At 45.6% G+C, this 19,513-nt stretch overlaps 1 protein-coding gene across 1 annotated transcript; it reads left to right on the top strand.

Moving 5' to 3' along the window:
• Positions 1-600: 600 nt before the first annotated feature.
• LOC123460621 (lysosomal Pro-X carboxypeptidase-like) lies at positions 601-10,891 on the top strand (the record flags this gene model as incomplete). Its single annotated transcript, XM_045148883.1, is given in 2 exon segments — positions 601-631; positions 9,456-10,891. Coding segments are annotated over 2 exon segments (1,467 nt in total), but the record flags the coding sequence as incomplete, so codon positions are not given.
• Positions 10,892-19,513: the final 8,622 nt, after the last annotated feature.

Here is a 19,513-nt window from a genome sequence, read left to right as displayed (position 1 = left end):
GGCTGCTACGGCTTATGGTGTGGGCTATTCAGGCTTATGGTGCAGGCTATTTACAGAAACCAAATAAGTGGTTCACTTCATTACTCATTTCCCATCCTTGAGGGCTATCTTATGCCCTTTTTACCTAGTTTTATATTAGGAGTGGGCTCTGATATCATGAGAAGAGGGATTCTTTACTTGCTTCCAACAGAGAGTAAAGCCTGGAGTTTGAGGTATGCAGGGGCCCGCTTAAGCTCCCTTTGGAGCGTGATAGTATTTCTGGGCTTCTGAATTCTTGGGCCTTTCATTTCCCACTTTTTCTCTTGTTAATAGTTCTAATCCTAGAACTTGGAAGGACTAAATGTAAGCTTCCTCTTTGCCCTGAAGGCCCTTGTATTGTTGTCTAAGTACCATGATCTGTACCGTGCTCACTCGTTCTCTAACAAAAGTAAAAATCTTATTAAGTCTGTAAGGCCCAACTGAAAGCATCAGGAGCAAAACCATTAAGGGTCCCATCAGGGTGGAAAGCAGAGTAGTCATCAGGGGGACTTGTTGAACCATCCCTCAAACCATCCTTGGTCAGTTTCCCTCTCCCTTCGACGCTTTTCTAGTCTTTCCCTGAGCTTGCTCATGGAGTCTCTGATAGCTCCTTAGTGATCTACATAAAAGCAACATTCTTCCTTTAAGGCTGCACATAATCTGCCTTCTTTTAGGAACAGTAGGTCTAATCCCCTCCGGTTTTGTAGGACCACTTTGGATAAGGAGGTCAGGGATTCCTCTAGATTACTAACAGATTTCTCTAAAGCTTGGAGATCCTCATTTATGACAGCATGTAGTTCAACAAGCCCTCTTTCTAATTGTTGTGGTCCCGTGACCAGGGCTGTGGTCCCCGTCCCCACACTGGTGGCTATCCCTAAGGCAAGTATGACTGTTAGGGTAAGGGTTACAGGCTCCCTTTTGGATCGGGTGGGATGATAGTCATATTTATCGATGACTACTTCCTCAGGATGGTAGTAAACCTGGGGAACAAGCTGGACCATTATACAGAAATTTTTGGATGGGTTAAAAACCGAGGTAGAAACACAGGGAGTTAGCCCAGTATCATATGCCCACCACCTGTTATACCCTGGCACTAGATATTGGTTGTCTGAGGTCTGACTATAGGTCAGAGTAACATTACAAAGATGTTGGTGGGACAGGGGGGCCTTCCCTATACATGCCCCCCTTTCTGAGACCTCCAGGAGAGTCAACTTGTTTTTGGTTCCTCATGAACACCGGCTATTATGTTTTTTAGTCATATTAAACTCTCCCATAGTTGCCATCCCCTTATACTAGGGTGGTCCTGAGGATAAACAAAGCCAGCAGGCAGAGGTAACGTTGGGGTTGGTGGCATTTATGGCAAGGAAGGCCCCTTGGATAAGGTTAAAGAGCCTCTGTCCTGTCCCGTGTGGGGCTTCCAAGCGTGGGCTAGTCAAAGGGGTTCTAGCGGTCGTTATGTGACAGGTCTTGGCTGCCACTGTGGATGGGAGCTTGGGCAATGCCATTTTAGGGGGTCCCTGTTCTACTAGAACTTTATTAGGTCCTACTGGTCTTGGGGTGGGAGGCTCTATCTTAAGTCGTATAGTAAAGGTTAGGCCCTTATCCCATCCTGTCATATAAAACCTGAGTCCCCAAGTTTTTCCTTTTATCCAGTCTCAGGACTCTAGACCTTGGGGGGTGAAAGAGATGCTGAGAGGAACTGCTTTATTCCCATCTAATCCTTCCTGCACAGTAATCAGGTCCCAGGAGGAAACTGCGTGCCAGTAGGTATTGCCTATAGTCTCACAACCCCAGTATTTACAGTAGAACTGTTTTATCCCTCCACAACTTCGTTTAGAAGTTCGGGGGCAGACATAAAATGGAGGATGCTGCATCCTACGTTGGGCTGGCCCAGAGCTGCACCCCGGGTTGTCTGCCATGTATTGGCCTTGAGAGACGACCCCTTGTGTGAGTGCCCGCTTAGCCATATGAGAGTGGACTTCTCTAGGGACCTCCTCCGGGGTGAGCTCTGGGATATCCCAAAATTCTGCCCCAGCTACCAGGGCGCATACGTCTGGGGTCAGGACAGGCCACCAAGTCCAGGGGGGCGCTTCTCTAGTTTCAGTCCATATTATATCCCCCGCTTGAGAAAGCACTTGCCAAGTCAACTTTTGGGGGGCATGGGGATTGGAGGCATCACCTAGCTGGAGAAGGAGAAGCCACACGGCGAAGCCTAAGTTTAAGGGGATTGTCTGTCCTCTTGGCTTGCCATTTGGGGCCTGGCGGTGGAGCGGGCTTGACGTGAGATGCATGGATCCAGGTGGGTATTCCTTCAACTTTCACGGCCATTGGAGTGGTCAGTAGGATGAGGTAGGGGCCCTCCTACCTCAAGGTACCTCCTAGTCTCAAGGTTTCCTGCGCGGTGGCGTCTGACATAGACTGAATCTCCCACCTGGAAGCGATGTGGGACCTGTAAGTCTCCTTCTCCTGAGTAAGCCTTCCGGAGTCGCTTCCACACTCATTTTCTCACCCACTCGAGCACCTTGAGCCTAGAGAACAGAGGCCGGGAAAGCGGCACATCAGTACTATGTATAGAGGTTATTTTTACCAGGCCCCCCGTATAGCAATTCATAGAGGTCAGTCCAAATTGTCTGGGTGTGTTTCTAACCCTAAAGAGCACAAGGGGTAGGAGAGCTATCCAATCATTAGCACCAGCCTCTGCGGTCAATTTGGTGAGGGTCTGTTTAATGGTTCTATTCATCCTTTCTACCTGTCCTGAACTTTGGGGTCTGTATGCACAATGTAATTTCCAATCAATCCCCAATATTTTGGCCAGTCCTTGACTTACCTGGGCAACAAAGGCTGGACCATTGTCTGATCCTATTACCTTGGGTATCCCAAATCTTGGGAAAATTTCTTCCAGTATTTTCTTAGCCACCACGGTTGAGGTTTCTGTCTTGGTAGGATAAGCCTCTACCCATCCTGAAAAAGTATCTACAAAAACTAGTAAATACTTATTGCCATACTTAGCTGGCTTTACCTCAGTGAAGTCCACTTCCCAGTGAGCACCTGGGCTGTCTCCTCTTAGCCTCTTCCCAGGAGGCATTCTTGAGGGATTAGCATTGACCATCTGGCAAGGTACACAATGCTTGACTACTGAGCCAGCTATCTCTGGCAACCTCAGAATATGGTAAGGAGCCGTCTGCAGCAGTTTTTGTAGATGTTTGGTCCCCAGATGGGTTAGGTGGTGTATTTGTTGAACGTACTCTAGTCCCTTCGCTTGAGGTAGAATCTCTTCCCTCTGAAGTAAAACAGGCTCCCTCCGGAGTTTCGGAGAACTGGCCTAACTTTCTAACTTCTTGTCAATCACCTGGAGTATATCGTTGCTCACTTTTTTGGTTCTTTGGCTTTTCTATTATGGGCAGAAGGCTGTCCCCCTGGGCAGCCTGCTTGGCCACTTGGTCAGCCATCTGGTTCCCTTTGGAGATAAAATCTTTGACTTTTCGGTGGCCAGGGCAATGAATAATGGCCAGTCTTTTGGGTAGATGTAGAGCTTCTAGCAAACTTAGAATTTCTTCTTTGTTTTTTTGAGGTAGGGTCTCGCTCTAGCCCAGGCTGACCTGGAATTAACTCGTTAGTCTCAGGGTGGCCTCAAACTCACAGTGATGCTCCTACCTCTGCCTCCCGAGTGCTGGGATTAAAGGCGTGCGCCACCACGCCCGGCTTCTTCTTTGTTTTTAATTTCTTTCCCTGCTGAAGTAAGTAGCCCTCTCTGTTTGTAGATGACCCCGTGTACGTGTGCAGTAGCAAAAGCGTACCTGCTGTCCATGTAGATATTTGCAGACTTTCCTTCAGCTAGTCGTAAGGCCTGTGTGAGGGCCATGAGCTCAGCCTTTTGTGCTGAAGTTCCTTCTGGCAGACTGCTGGCCCAGACTGTTCACGTGCCGTCTACTATCGCCACCCCAGCCTTCCTCTTACCTTCTACAATGTAACTGCTCCCATCTGTGAACCAGGTTAATGTTCCTCCGGTCAGTGGGACATCTGTAAGATCCGTTCAGATCCCAGTTTCCTCAACCAGCAGTTGATGACAGTCATGAGTCACTGGCTCATCAGTTTCTTCAGGCAGAAGGGTAGCGGGGTTGAGGATGGCAGGTGGGGCAAATGTTATCCTGTTGGTGAGGGGTAGGCTCTGGTAGTGAGTCATATGGGCGTTAGTCATCCATCGCTCTGGGGGCTGCCGGACAATGCTTTCCAGGGCATGGGGGGCAATGACAGTTATCCTCTACCCCAGAGTTAGTTTATCAGCATCTTTGATCAATGTGGACACTGACGCTATGGCTTTTAGACATATAGACCATCCACTAGCCACAGGGTCAAGTTTCTTTGATAGGTAGGCAACGAGTCTTCTCCATGGCCCTAAGGATTGGGTTAGGACTCCCCAGGCTATCCCCTTACGTTCATCTACGTAAAGGGTGAATGGTTTAGTCACATCAGGGAGGGCTAGGGCAGGCGCACTTAATAGTGCCTTCTTGACGGCATCAAATGCCCCCTGGTGTTCACAGGTCCAAGTGAATTTTCTTTTCTCTTTAGTTAGTGGATAGAGGGGGGCTGCTAGGTTGCAAACCCTGGGATCCATAGTCTGCAGAACCCAGCTGTCCCCAGGAATTCTCTAACTTGTCTGGCCATAGTTGGAACCGGTATTTGTATTACAGTCCTCTTTCGTGCCTCTGTCAGCCATCTTTGTCCATCCCGCAAATATGTTACCTCTCTTTTGCATATTTGGGCCTTCTTAGCTGAGGCTCGGTAACCAAGGTCAGTCAGCCCCAGTAGTAACGCTTTTGTACCTTTTAGACAGTCCTGTTGGGTAGCTCCTGCCAGGAGTAAGTCATCAACATATTGAAGGAAGGTTACCTGGGGGTGTTGAACTCTAAAATTGGCTAGGTCCCTGTGTAGGGCTTCATCAAAGATGGTTGGGGAGTTCTTGAACCCTGGGGCAACCGAGTCCAGGTGAGCTTCCCAGTCCTTCCTGTGTCTGGGTCTCTCCATTTAAAGGCAAAAAGACGTTGGCTGTCCAAATGTAATCTTAGGCAGAAGAAAGCATCTTTTAGATCCAACACTGTATACCAAATCCGCTCAGGTGGTAGGGCACTAAGGAGGTTGTAAGGGTTTGGGACAGTTGGATGTATGTCCTGTACTCTTTTATTGACTTCTCTCAAGTCCTGTACTGGGCAGTAATCCTTGGTTCCGGGTTTTCTAACTGGCAGTAAGGGAGTGTTCCAGGGGGACTGAACCGGTACCAGAATACCTTGTTGAATCAGTCTTAGGATATGGGGCCGAATTCCTTCTCGGGCCTCTCGGCTCATGGGATATTGTTTGACTGATACTGATGTAGCACTGGCTTTTAGTTGAATGACCTGTGGGGGTATTTGTTTTGCCAAGCCCATGCCCGCAGTTTCTGCCCAGGCTGGGGGAAATTGTTCTAACCAGGGCTTTAGGTCTTGATTAGGCTCTACCGGGGAGAGTATAATCGATACTCATCATCTAGTTGGAGAGTCAACACGGTGATGGGTCGACCTCCAGCAGACACTTCTGGTTTTTCTGATTTGAAGGAAATTTGAACACCCATCTTGGTTAATAGGTCCCTACCAAGGAGGGGCACTGGACATTCAGGAATGACTAAGAATGAGTGGGTTACCGGTCCCACTCCCAGGTCAACGGTTCTTCGGGTAGTCCATGAATATTGCATTGTCCAGTAGCACCCAGCACCCAGGATTTTTTATCTTTTAGCCCTCCCAGTGGTTGCAAGAGTACTGAATGTTCAGCGCCAGTGTCCAAGAGGAATTTGACTGGCTTCCCCTCCACCTTCAGAGTTACCCTGGGCTCGGGGAGGGGCTCCGAGCCCCATCCTTCCTAGTCTTCATCTTCTCCAAGGGTTAGGACCCTAGGTCCTTTGCTGTTCTACTTAGGGCAGTCTCTTGCCCAGTGCCCTTTCTCCTTGCAACAGGCACATTGATCTCTATCAAGTTGGGTCCTGTTGCCCAGGTTCCCTATCTGCCTAGGGCCTGTCCTAAATTTTTGAACATTTCTCTCTCTTTTTCCTTTTTTTTCTACCGCTGTGCCCAGGATCCTGGTCAGATTTTTCTCTTGTCATCTATTGCGCCTATCCTCCCTTTCCTCTCTCTCTTTCTCATGTCTCTCCTCGCGTTCTTCTCTCTGTCTTTCCTTTGCTCCTTTTCCTCTTCTGTCTCCCTTTTGTAATATATCTTTTCTGCCTCCTTTACTAAATCATGCAGCTCAGCTTCCTGTAATCCCTCCAATCTCTGACATTTCTTTCTGATATCAGGAGCTGACTGTCCTATGAAAGCTAATGTTACTGAGCCTTTTTGAATCTAAGAGGTGGGGTCAAAGGGTGTGAACCTCCTAAATGCTTCCATGAGCCTCTCAAGAAACATTGAGGGAGACTCCGTTGGCCCCTGCATCACCTCTCTCACCTTGGCCAAATTGGTGGGCCTTCTGGAGGCACCTCAGAGACCCGCCACCAGAGCCTGGCGATAGATTTTTAAGCTCTCCCTACCTTCAGCCATATTGTGGTCCCAAACAGGGCGAGTCAGAGGGAACCCCATGTCTATCTCATGCTGCAGCTGCGTGGGCCACCCGTCAGCCCCAGGGACATTTTTCCTGGCCTCTATTAAAATTATCCTCAGTTGTGAAGAATGTCTGCAACAGCTGTTGGCAATCGTTCCAAGTAGGCTGATGAGAAAACATAAGAGACTCCATCAGCCTTGTGAGGCATTGGGGTTCCTCTGAAAAAGGGGGGTGGTTAGCTTTACAGTTAGAAAGATCTGCAGAGGAAAAAGGCCAATATTGGAGGGGTTGCAGTTGTCCCCCTGGCATGGGAGGACCTGCCTCAAATAGTGGCAGTGTTACAATTGCATTTGCTCCCTCCGGGGTAGCATCTCTCTGGCTCCGCATCCTTGCGGCTGGCCCTCCTGTTTACAGGGGCTCGGGAGGGGCGGAGAGAGAAAGCTTGGGCAAGCCAGGAGGAGGAGGCTCGGGGAAGGCTGGGGCCAGAGGCTTGGGAAGGGCGAGGGGTGGAGGTTTGGGAAGGATGGAAGGCGGAGTTTCGGGAAAGACAAGGGTTGGAGGAATGGGAAGGGCAGAGGGTGGAGTTTCGGGAAGGGCGAGGGGTCCTCTCTCGGCTCCTGGGACTAGGTAAGGGGGGGAAGGGGCAGGCTGAGTCTCCAGCCAAACCGGAGGCTCCTCAATCTCGGGATAGATGCAAAGGGGGAGGTCTAGCTCCGTCAGGAGAGGGCTTTTTTGCATTTTCGAGAGTCAGGACTCTGGAGCTTGAGTTCCCAGGTTTATTCAGCCACGGCCTGACCCACAGCGGGGGGTTGTCCACCAAATCCTTCCTTGTGAGGATATAAGCCTCCTGGTTGGGACGGGAGCCTGGTCCATTCTGAAAAATAATATCTTTAACATACAGAATAGTCTCAGAATTAAAGGTTCCTCTGATGGCCATCCGACCTCATAAGTTGGCCACTCAGAGGCACAAAACTTTTGCCAGGGTCTCCTTCTAACCTCAACTGACAAATTATGGGCCCTAGATTTAACTTCAGTCCAATGGTCAAGAGTCAAGCTAAGGGGCGTTGTCACTGTCTGTCCCATTTTAGAACTATAGACAAAGATACAAAGAACAACAACACACACAACTGAGACTAACAAATCCAGACACCAGCAACCGTCCGCGTCTTCCACAAGCAGGCAAAAGAATCTGACGGTGCGAAGGAGGAAGCTTCTGCTCTAACAACAGAATTCGGTCCTCTGACCGACAGTAGGAGACCACCAGGTGTCCCTGGCTCTCCTCACCTCCCAGGGTGTCCCCCAGGGTGGCAGCCTATGATCCTCCTAGCATGTCTGCTGATCATGGCCCTCTGGTCCTTTACGGCCCTAGAGGACGGCTGCAAATCAAACCAAGCCAAAAGCGCGTGTCCCAGAAACCAGATACTCAGAACGAAAACACCGGCCGGCACACATTCACACCAGAGGGGGCCCTCCTTACCTCCAAGTTCTCAGGTGTGTGGGGAGATCTTCAGATGCAGGACGAGCCCCCAATGTAGGAAACCCAAAGATGGGGACCCCACGCTCTGCCCGGATATGGCGACACCCCAAATCACTCACGAGAAGCGGTCTTGATGCAAACTGCAAGAGGATTTTATTCCAAGAGTGCTGAGGCCCACAGTTGTACCAGGCACAGGGGTAGAGGACTGCAGAGCCCCGAATGCAGGAACAGGACAGTTTTTATAGGCTTTCTAACAAAGTCTGTGCATTAGACCAATCATTTTTTTAACATCAGGAGCCCACGGGGTGTGAGCCAGTCAGTTTGTGCCACTCCATAGTTTCTAAGGCAATTAGTTTAATTTGTTCAGGCCCCTCGTGGACAAATCAGTCTCCTATGACCTTGGTGGTCAGCATTTGCACAGGTCCTTGGGACGTAGTAGCAGAGTGTGGTATCAGTCTCCTATGACCTTGGTGGTCTGAGGCAGGCTGCTACGGCTTATGGTGTGGGCTACTAAGGATTACAGTGTGGCCTATTAAGGCTTATGGTGCAGACTATTTACAGAAACCAAATAAGTGGTTCACTTCATTACTCATTTCCCATCCTTGAGGGCTATCTCATGCCCTTTTTACCTAGTTTTATATTAGGAGCGGGCTCTGATATAATGAGAAGAGGGATTCTTTACTTGCTTCCAAAAGAGAGTAAAGCCTGGAGTTTGAGGTATGCAGGGGCCCGCTTAAGCTCCCTTTGGAGTGTGATAATATTTCTGGGCTTCTGAATTCTTGGGCCTTTCAGAACTTAGTATGAAATGTAGAACTGGGAAAGACTAGTACAAGAGGTGGCTAAAAACATCTGGATCAATGTCATTAGGAGACTTATCTGATCATTTGGAAAGGAATTTTAAGTCTGCTATGGTTTCTGCCACATTAGAGGCCTCTTTGTGGGAGTCTAGGACTTTAAGTGAAGTATCTTCCAGATATACAGAGGATTTCTTGGAGTCCGCACTCGGGGCGGTCCACCGATGGCGAGTCAGTGAGCTGCTGTGGGCTCCGGTGGGGTTGGCGCCGGGATGAGGGGCCGGGCAGCTTGGCGGGGACCATGAGGGCAAGGATGGTTCTTGACCTTGGAGTGTCCAAGTGAGGCTTGGGTCCGGGAGGCCCCGGTGGGATAACGGAGGGTGAACATGGCTCTGGTGGCCCCCAACGCGGGCCCGGGTGAGAAGGGAGGGTTCAGTGCACTCCGGGATCTGCTGCCGGAGCCTCTTGGGGGAGGAGCCAGTCCGGGGGCTGGGTAAAGCCTGTGCTTGGCCCCGGCGCCCTCCTGCCTCTTTGTCACCGCCAGCCTGTGCCATGGGCGGTCCCGCGCTCTGGCTGTTCCTCCAGTTTCTGCTGATACCCGGGGGCCACCGCTGGCATCAGGTCCGCGCCAAGGGCCCTCAGCAACTTGCACTTGTCAACCAGCTCCACAGCCCGCCCTGCTGTAGCCAATAACTACTTAGTGTATTACTTACAACAGAAGGTTGATCATTTTGGATTTCATAATGTGAAAACTTTCAAACAGCGGTACCTGATAGCTAATAAACACTGGAAGAAAGATGGCGGCTCAATACTTTTCTACTCTGATAGTGAAGGGGACAGTACCTGGATTTGCAATAATACGGGATTCATGTGGGATGTGGCTGAGGAGATGAAAGCTATGCTGGTGTTTGCTGAGCATCGATACTATGGAGAGTCTCTACCCTTTGGTGAGGACTCACTCAAGGAGTCCAAACACTTGAATTATCTGACATCAGATCAAGCGCTGGCTGATTATGCAGCATTAATCAGACACTTGAAAAGAACAATTCCAGGAGTTGAAAATCAACCTGTCATTGCCATCGGGGGCTCTTATGGTGGCATGCTTGCATCCTGGTTCAGGATGAAATACCCTCATATAGTAGTTGGAGCTCTTGCATCTTTTGCTCCTATCTGGCACTTTAAGGATTTGGTCCCCTGTGGTGAGTTTATGAAGATTGTAACAAGAGATTTTACCAAAAATGGTCCAAATTGTTCAGAGAGCATCCACATGTCCTGAGGTGCCATTAACCAACTGTCAAAAACAAGCAATGGTCTACAATGGCTTACTAAAGCCTTTCACCTGTGCAGCCCCTTAACTTCTGAAGACATCCCATATCTAAAAGACTGGCTCTCTGAAACCTGGGTGAATCTGGCTATGATGGACTACCCCTATGCATCTGACTTTTTACAACCTTTGCCTGCTTGGCCTATCAAGGTAGTATGCCAGTATCTGAAACATCCTCATGTATCTGACTCACTGCTACTGCAGAACATTTTTCAAGCTCTGAATGTATATTATAATTATTCAGGCCAAGCAAAATGCCTGAACTTTTCACAAGCAGCAACTAGCAGTCTAGGCTCCCTGGGCTGGAGCTATCAGGTCTGCACAGAAATGGTCATGCCCTTCTGTACTAATGGAATTGATGACATGTTTGAACCGTACTTGTGGAACTTGAAGAAATTTTCTGATGACTGCTATAGCCAGTGGGGAGTGAGACCAAGGCCCTTATGGATTACTACCATGTATGTTGGCAAAAACATCAGTTCACACACAAACATTGTTTTCAGCAATGGCGATCTAGATCTCTGGTCAGGAGGTGGAGTAACCAAAGACATCACAGATACCCTGGTGGCAACCACCATCCCACAGGGTGCCCATCATTTAGATCTCAGAGCCTACACAATCTTTGACCCTGTAACCCTGCTGTTAACCCCCACAATGGAAATTAGACACATGAAGCGATGGATCGCAGGTTTCTACTCTGGAAGACAGCTCTGAACAAATTTAAAAATTTTTTTTCCTTTCTTTTATATTCATTCCATCCACATGGGAACCTCAGTTTGATTTTCCACATGTGTCTGTGGCCACACCATCCTGAACTTGCCTGAGCTTGTCTGATTTTCTACATGCTTCTACTTTCCCTGTTTGTTACTAGACTTGTTGGGGTCAAGGTTGGTACAGAAGAGGGTGATGGGGTAAACAGCCATCCCACCAAGGTGACTGCTCTGTTGTCACTGTCTGTGCCACTTCCAGGAAGAGTGTCACCATGACAGGTCCTACACTGTCAGGACTGGTGCCATTCCTGCCGCCTTCCATTCGAGGGAGAGCAACTGCCATTGTCTCTATAAGAAAGGTCTCTCCTTGTCTTTGAGGCTGGAATCTGTTTGGCCATTTGTAAGTCAACATACCTACCTCGAAAAAGGAAAGCCAAAGCTGGGATAAAGGATGTCATCACAGTTGACAGGAAGGATGTGTGATGGCAATCCAGGCAATGGGGCCATTTCTTCTGTCCTCGGTCATCGATTGTCACATGTGCTGTAATAAAGAAGAAAGCTGGACCTCTACCTGCATGTTGCGCATTAAGCTCCCTCCAGCCGTTGGGACTGCTGTGTGCCCAGGCTTGGCTGCTTTTTCAAAGTCCTTTAATTTCTCTCTTCCCCTGCAGCCTTTCTTAGTTCTGGGACATTTGCTACTGTGATGCTACCAGGAAGAAAGTGGTCTTCTGCTCTGCTTCCTTTGTTCTAAGTTCAGTTTTATAATTTAGTTTTAAATCCTACCAAATAATGAAAAGAACTGTTTTCTCTTTCACTATAAATCTGAAAAAGCTGTATGAGTAAAAATCCTTTAAAAATTTGTACATCAGAGGTTGTGGAGATAGCTCAGTGATTAAAGAAAGATGCTTGTTTGAAAAAAAAAAAAAAAGAGTATTTCTTGACTCTGGAATGATGAACCCATGAATCAAGTCCAGAGCCCTTAAGAACAGTCTGAGTAGAGAGAATAACAGTGCCTAGCACTTCCCCAGGGCACCTTTAGGGAAGGAGTGAGAGAAAGAGATTGGGCGGGGTGGGGTGGGGGGGAATGCAGTGATTTGAAAAGTACTAATTCTCCTGGCTTAAATAGAGCACTTCCCAGTTCCTGACTTTGTGACTCAGAAAGAGACTTTACAGGATTCTGAAACAACCAATGAAATTATATGCTTTGAAAGGGCTTTGGTTTCTGAGCCTAATAAAAATCATTGATAAGAAAAAATATTATAATATCCAATATTATTTCAAAAGAACTTACATTTGTCTGATGAGGAATGTTTCCCATTCTGATTTGTGCAATAGAGAGCAGGATCACCCATAGGAGATGGGTCTCTTGTGAGAGTTTATTAAGGTTTTTCTTTAGAATGTCATTGGCCTTTTCTTCCTTTTTTGAGTATTGTGGCTGCTAAATACAATGGTGATCCTGTATTTCTAATGATTTTAATACTCCATGAGTAACAGCCTATTATTATCCTGTAAACTCTTGGGAAGTCTAGGGGTGATCTCTGTCAGTAATGTTTTGATTACTTCAGATGCCTTTTCAGTCCTAAAGGGAAAGCATCTACCCAACTGGTGAAGGTGGTTCTCCACACCAGGAAGAATGTTTTTGTGGTTGTTGTTTATTTCTTTGTGTTTAAAAATGAGGCATGTGGGGCTGAAGGAATGACTTAGTGATTAAGGCATTTGCCTGCAAAGCCAAAGGGCCCAGGTTTGATTCTCCAGGACACAAGTTAGCCAGATGCACAAGGGGGTGCACATGTCTGGAGTTCGTTTACAGTGGCTGGAGGTCCTGGCACACCCATTCTCTCTCTTTCTCTCTCTCTCCCTCTTTTTCTGTTAAATAAATAAATGAGGGGTGTGTGTTTGAAATCTATTTGCCAGTCTTCTGGATAATGCCCCCATCTCTGTATTCATGGTGGGGAAATCAGAATTTAAGGGATCTTTTTGAGACTATATGTCATATGAACCTACTATGTGTTTAATAGTGTTTGAGAGGTTTTTTTTTCTGTTTGTTCTCTTTTCTTTTCCTGGTTAAAAGCCTAGGAGCCAATATAAATATATTGGTAAATATATTTTGGGTCTTAAATTAAGAGTTTGATGAAGGGATTTAAGAACTTTCCATTGCTTTGAAGAGGACAGATGTAATTTTCCTTCTTCAGATTATAGCCATCCTGAGGGGAGTAGTTACTATCCCCTCTAGAGAACCCATTCTGTTTCTCTTGGAGAGCATTGAGGTGGTTTCTTTTAGAGAATTTTTCCATGTCAGGGACACTTATTAGCCTTAGTTATTAATCCTCAAGGAGCTACCTTTGCTGCTATAGTTGCTATCCTTTTGCCTTCTGCAGTGTCATGGTCTGCCTTTTGGTGGCCTTTGATATGCATGACTGCTACTTCCTGGGGTAAGAAAACTGCTGGATGTGGTGGCGCATGCCTTTAATCCCAGTACTACACAGTTAATTCCAGGTCAGCCTGGACCAAAGTGAGACCCTACCTCAAAAAACCAAAAAAAGAAAAAGAAAACTGAGGACAGAAGTCTCTTCATTTCTTGATGATATATCTAATGGGAGCCCATTTACAGTGAGGAATTGTCTCTATTTCCAAATAGCAGCATGTACATGTGAAACCAGGAAGGAGTATATAGAGTCTGTGTAAATATTGACTTTTTTCCTTTGCTTAATTTGAGTGCTTTCATTAGGAAAAATAGTTCAGCTAGCTAAGCACTCACGCCAGTGGGAGAGACATATTCTTGACAGTTTCACATAACATAACTATTTCATAGCCTGCCCTTCAAATTCCACATTTGAGGAAGGAACTGACATCAGTAAAGAGAGCCCAGGATGTTCTAGAGGAGTTTCTTCTCTAGTTACTTAAGTCTGAGGTGCTATAGGTTTACACGGATGATTGATGTGGTGATTCTCTTCAAGTAAAAAGGTAAGAATTCTACTATTGAACCACCAATGCAATGAAATTTGAAGAAAAATGGTCAAACTTGGAATAGATCATTCTCAATGAACTCACCCCAACACAGAAAGACAATCATCGCATGGTCTCACTCATCTGTGGCTCCTAACCTGGCTCTGCCCAAGATGCTGACATACCTGATAGGCATGTCCGAGGACTGGAAAATAAGGAAGGTGGGGTGGCAGGAAAGTAAAGGTGGGGGACGGGGATACAAAACTGGACCCAAATGGAACTGGTACCATAAAATCATATATCCTGAAAGACAGACTAAAAGGTTAAACCTTCATCAGGTCCTTAGAGGGAACACCTGAATCAAAGCACCCTCAGGAGAGGGAATGATGAAGACTAACCTTAATCTTCTCCTGTTTCTCTCTCTTTCTTTTCTCTCTTTCTCTTATATTACCTATCTTTCTCTTCCATCTTTTCCCTTGGCGCTGTCCTGTAACTCCCAGTACCAGGATGAGGTTAACATCCACAATGAGCTGTTGATCAGAGAGACCTAAAAGGCTTCCCATAAGAAGACAGAGTTCTGTCAGAGCACTTGATTACCCACCAAAGGTTAATGGTAAGACCCTACTGCCAAAGACACTATATGATGTTGGTGTGGAACCTGGCGAGACCTGGCTGGAGTTTGGAAAAGACTTAGTCCCCAGACAGTTAGCTTGTCTAGTATCAGAAGGCACTACTTGAGCTACTGGGGAAAATGGCCAACACCTGTCCAAACAACTTGTAGACTAAGCTACTCAGCAGCAAACAACCTGATGCAATGCTCACCCACATGCAATAGTGGCACACAGCCATGGGGGGCAACCAACTGCTCTTGGAGTGGCTAACAGATCTTCTCAGTGGAACAGAACCCATATCTAGAACAGAGAAACAAGTCAGAATCATATCCAAATAATGAGTTTGCTCTCGAATATCAAGCTCCCACCAACACCTACCCCTATTAAATTCTCTCTAAATTAATAATGTTATCCCATTTATCCAGTGCTGACTTCACTCTCCATTGGAGAATCTGTTTCTCTTTTTCAGATGACCACAGAACCTGAGGAGAGAATCAGCCCATTGCACTTCACCAGGGCCCCAGTTGAAACCATAGAGTAACTAGGGAAATGAGTAAGAGTGCTGCTTTCTTGATGAACCTGGTATCAGCACAAGGGTGAAGGAGACAGACACAGAGAACGCTCAACTCCTACCAAACCAGATATCCAGAGACACAGAAGCTCCCAAGACTTCATCACTGAAGTAGACCTAAAATGAACCCAACATGGCTCAGGGAAATTCATGGAAGAGGAGGCAGAAAGATTGTAGAGCCACAAACTGGGACATTACACACAGAGACAATGCCTCTTCCCCAGAACTGATGGCTACCCCCATAATGCATGACCCACAATCCCCATGGGAACAACTGGCATACCCAATGAGGAGGGTCCCTTCATGGGGGGGGCGGGGAGGAGGGTAAGGATGGTACCAACATGTGCTGTTTACACACTGAATATGCACATAATAAAGAAAAAAATGGGTTAAAAAGAAGGTAGCAGGGTTTAGCATGGAACAAGTCTTAAGTTGTATAACTGATCCCTCTAGTAACACTGCCTGGTTCCCTTTCAAAGCAGCTGTCAGTAAGCCAAAAACTCCCCTTAGAAGATAACAGTCTAGTCACATTATGAGTCATATGAGCAATCAGGACCCACAATAAATTTTAATGCTTCAGGAAGTAAGGAGGATGCCCAGCAATAGTTCTAAGGCATGCTGGCCATCCCTTGGCAACTGTATTAGTCAGGATTCTCTAGAGGAACAGAACCAATAAAAAGAATTGTATTAAAAGGGAATTTATTGGATTATTTACTACAGTCCAACCATAGCAGATTACAAGCCTGAGAGTCAAGGAACCTGGTAGCTGCTCAGTCCAGGAGGCTGGATGCCTCAGCAGTCCCAACCCAGCTCTGAAGGCCTGAAGGTGTCCTGGAGAGACACTGCTCTTCAGCCCATGCTGGTCTTCAGTCCACGCTGGACTTCAGTCCATGCTGGACTTCAGTCCACACTGGCCTTTGGTCCACACTGGAAAGCAACAAGCAGCACCAGCAGGCAGCCAGGTGGAGGGGAGGAGAATACCTTTCTTCCCAGAGCTTCTTTTGATAAAGCCTCCCCTCCGAGAGGGGCCACCCACTCTGGGGGAAGGGCTCCTCCTTTAGTTAATCCTTCCTAAAAGCAACCTCAGAGACCCACTTAAGAGGAATATCTGTGGATTCCTAAATAGATCAAATTGACACAATCTTAACCATCACAGCAACTGAATTTAATTCTTTACCCAGGTATACCACTGGTTGTTCAGCACATCCTCTAGGCTACATTGATACCCTTAGAGCTATTCCTATCCTTTTTATCACACATACATTAATCTCTTATCTGTGGGCAGGCTCAAGGCTGGTGCTTTTTTTAATTTTTTTTAAATTATTTATTTATTTATTTGAGAGCGACAGACACAGAGAGAAAGACAGATAGAGGGAGAGAGAGAGAATGGGCGCGCCAGGGCTTCCAGCCTCTGCATACGAACTCCAGACACGTGCGCCCCCTTGTGCATCTGGCTAATGTGGGACCTGGGGAACTGAGCCTTGAACCGGGGTCCTTAGGCTTCACAGGCAAGCGCTTAACCGCTAAGCCATCTCTCCAGCCCCAGTTCGTTTTTTAATGGTCAATTGTTCTTTCTAGAACATTCTAGATGATTCCATTGTTGCTTGCCTTTGTCAAAGACATTCAGTTCAACGGCATGCACTGACATTACTGTGTGCCATGGTTAAATATCTAACTTAATAAGTGACATTCAAAATAAACTTGAATGTAGTTAATAATTATACTACCATTTATTTAAAACAGGGTTCAGAAAAGTTTGCTTTTGTAATCTTTACAACTTCAGTGACAAGTACTCTTTCTGAACTCCTTGTATTAGAAATAAGCAGTAATTTGCTGCCTGACATGCAACTTTAAAATTTCAGAGAATCAAATCACTTTCTTTTTGATGAAACACTCTACATCTGTTTATGACTGGATAAAAGGTTGTTCCTGCTCCAGTTCTCCTTACTTATGCTGAGTGAGGATATAACACAGAACTTTTAATAGCATTCAAGAATCATAGATAACTTAAAGAGAGGAGGGATCTTTCAGATCAACCTGTCGACACTTTGCTTTTAAGCAATGACCTACTTTGATAAATTTACTGTTATTGTCACCAATAACAGTAAATTTATCAAAGATGAGAGATTTCCTGTGTAAATGTTTTCTTCAATGATTATTCTATATCATTTATTGCCATGACTATTTTTCATCATCTTTGAATAGACTTGATTATTCTATATTATTTGTAATTCTTTAAATCATTCTTATTAAAGTCTTTATTCAAGTTTTTTATTATTACAAATACTAGTGCATATTTATTGCACAGTGATGGGCTTCATAATATTTTTATTCAAGAATATAATGTACTTCACCAAAACAAGACAGACTCTGTCAGAGCACTTGATTAGCCACCAGAGGTTAATGGTAAGACCCTACGGCTGCAGACACCATATGCTGTCAGTACAGAATATGGAGATACCTGGCTGGAATCCTGAAGAGAGCCACTCCCCCCACAGTTATCCTATCTAGTGCTGGAAGACACTACATGAGCTATGGGGGAAAGTGGCCAACATCTGTCTGAGCACCTGGTAGTCTAAGCTACTCAGAAACAAACAACCTGACATGATGCTCACACAAGTACAACAATGGCACATAGCATTCTGGGTAATCAACTGCTCTTGGATTGGCTAATGGATCTGCTCAGTGGAAAGGAAACCATATCTGGATCTGGGAAATAAGTTAGAATCATATCCAGGTAACGATTTTGCTTTCCAATGTCAAGCTCACACTAATCTCAGGCTATAAGAGGGTCTATGCCCTTTAAATGCTCTCTAAATTAATAATGCATATCTCTTTTAACCTGTGCTGACTTCACTCTCCGTAGGAGAATCTGCTTTGCTTTTGCAGATGGGAGTGGAACCAGAGGAGATAAACAACCCATCACATTTCAGACCAGTCCCAGGGGAGACCACAGAGGAACTGGGGAGATGAGCAAAAGTGCTGCTTTCTCAGTGAACTTGATAGTAGCACAAGGGTGAAGGAAATAGACACTGAGGACACTCAACAACTACCAAACCAGAGACTCCTAAGAGCCCATCACTGAAGTAGCCTTAAAATGCACCCAACATGGCTCAGGGAACTTTGTGGAAGAGGGGGAAGAAGGATTGTTAGAGCCACAAGTTGGGACATTATGTACAGAGAAGTTGCCTCTTCCCCATAACTGACTGCTGCACCCACAATGCACGTCCCACATTCCCCATAAGAATGACCTGCACCCCCAGTGAAAAGGGACTCTTCAGAAAAGTGGCAGGGATGAGGGAAAGAAAGGTACCAACACATGCTGTTTACATACTAAGTATGCACATAACTAATAAAAGTAAACTTATAAAAGAATATGGTTCAACCATTTACACCCTGTTCCTTTACCATGTGTAGTTGCTCACTGCCCACACCATGATTTAGCCACTTTCCTCTGCCAAAAATTTCACTATGACAAGCATATGTATGTTTTATAAATTAAATTTAGCTTTCACATAAGAAATAAAATGTGAACTTTGTCTTTCTGCGACTGCCTTATTTCATCTAATATGATGATTTCCAGTCTTGCCCATTGTCTTGTGACATAATTTTCTTCCTTTTGGTTTGATAAAATTGCATTGTGTAAATGTAGCATAACTCCTTTATCCATTCACCTGTTGAATGATACCTAATCTGATTCCATAACTTGTCCATTGTTAATATGCTTGCAGTGTATGTGGATGGACAGGTGTCAGTTCACATGCTGATTTAGCTTCCTTGGGGAGCACTCCCAGAAGTCATATCACTCTGTCACACTATAGTTCTGTATTTAGATTTCTAAGGAATCTTTATGATGGTTTCCATAGTGCCTACACTACTTGAAATTCCCAGATTATAAATACTATCATTTTAAATGATCACCTTTCTTATTGAGTGAGATGGAGTCTCAGTGTGTTTTTAACTTGCATTACTCTGACTTGAAGGTTTTGAGCATTGTTTTATATGCTCATTGGCCAATTAAATTTCATCATTTAGTAAATGGGTGGTAATTTAATTTACTTTAACATTATTGGATGATTTGTTTGGTGCATTTACATTTTATGAACTATTTATAATTCTAGATATTACTCCCCTGATTGATGTATACTTCTCAGGGATTTTCTTTTATACTGCAGAATCTCTTCACTCTATTGTTTCCCTTGTAGTTCATGACCCCTGTCATTTCATGAAATGCCATGTGGCAATTATTACTTATTACTTCTCAGTCAAACCTTTGAGAAAGTGCTATCTCTATGTCTTTCTGTGTTTTCCCATAAGAGTTTCAAAGATGAAGGTTTTACATTAAGGCCCAATGCATTTTGAGGGTTTAAAAAAAAAAATTGGTTACCAGAGGGTTACTGGTTGTAGCAGAGAGATTCAGGTTCGCGGAGATGAACTGCCAGACCAGGACAGGTATGGAGGAAGGGATATTTATTGAAGCTTACAGATCCAAGGGAAG

Source organism: Jaculus jaculus, chromosome 1 (assembly GCF_020740685.1).
Source record: "Jaculus jaculus isolate mJacJac1 chromosome 1, mJacJac1.mat.Y.cur, whole genome shotgun sequence".
NCBI lineage: Eukaryota > Metazoa > Chordata > Mammalia > Rodentia > Dipodidae > Jaculus > Jaculus jaculus.
The sequence above is the reverse complement of the archived record's forward strand: the minus strand, read 5'-3'. Positions and strand labels throughout refer to the sequence as shown.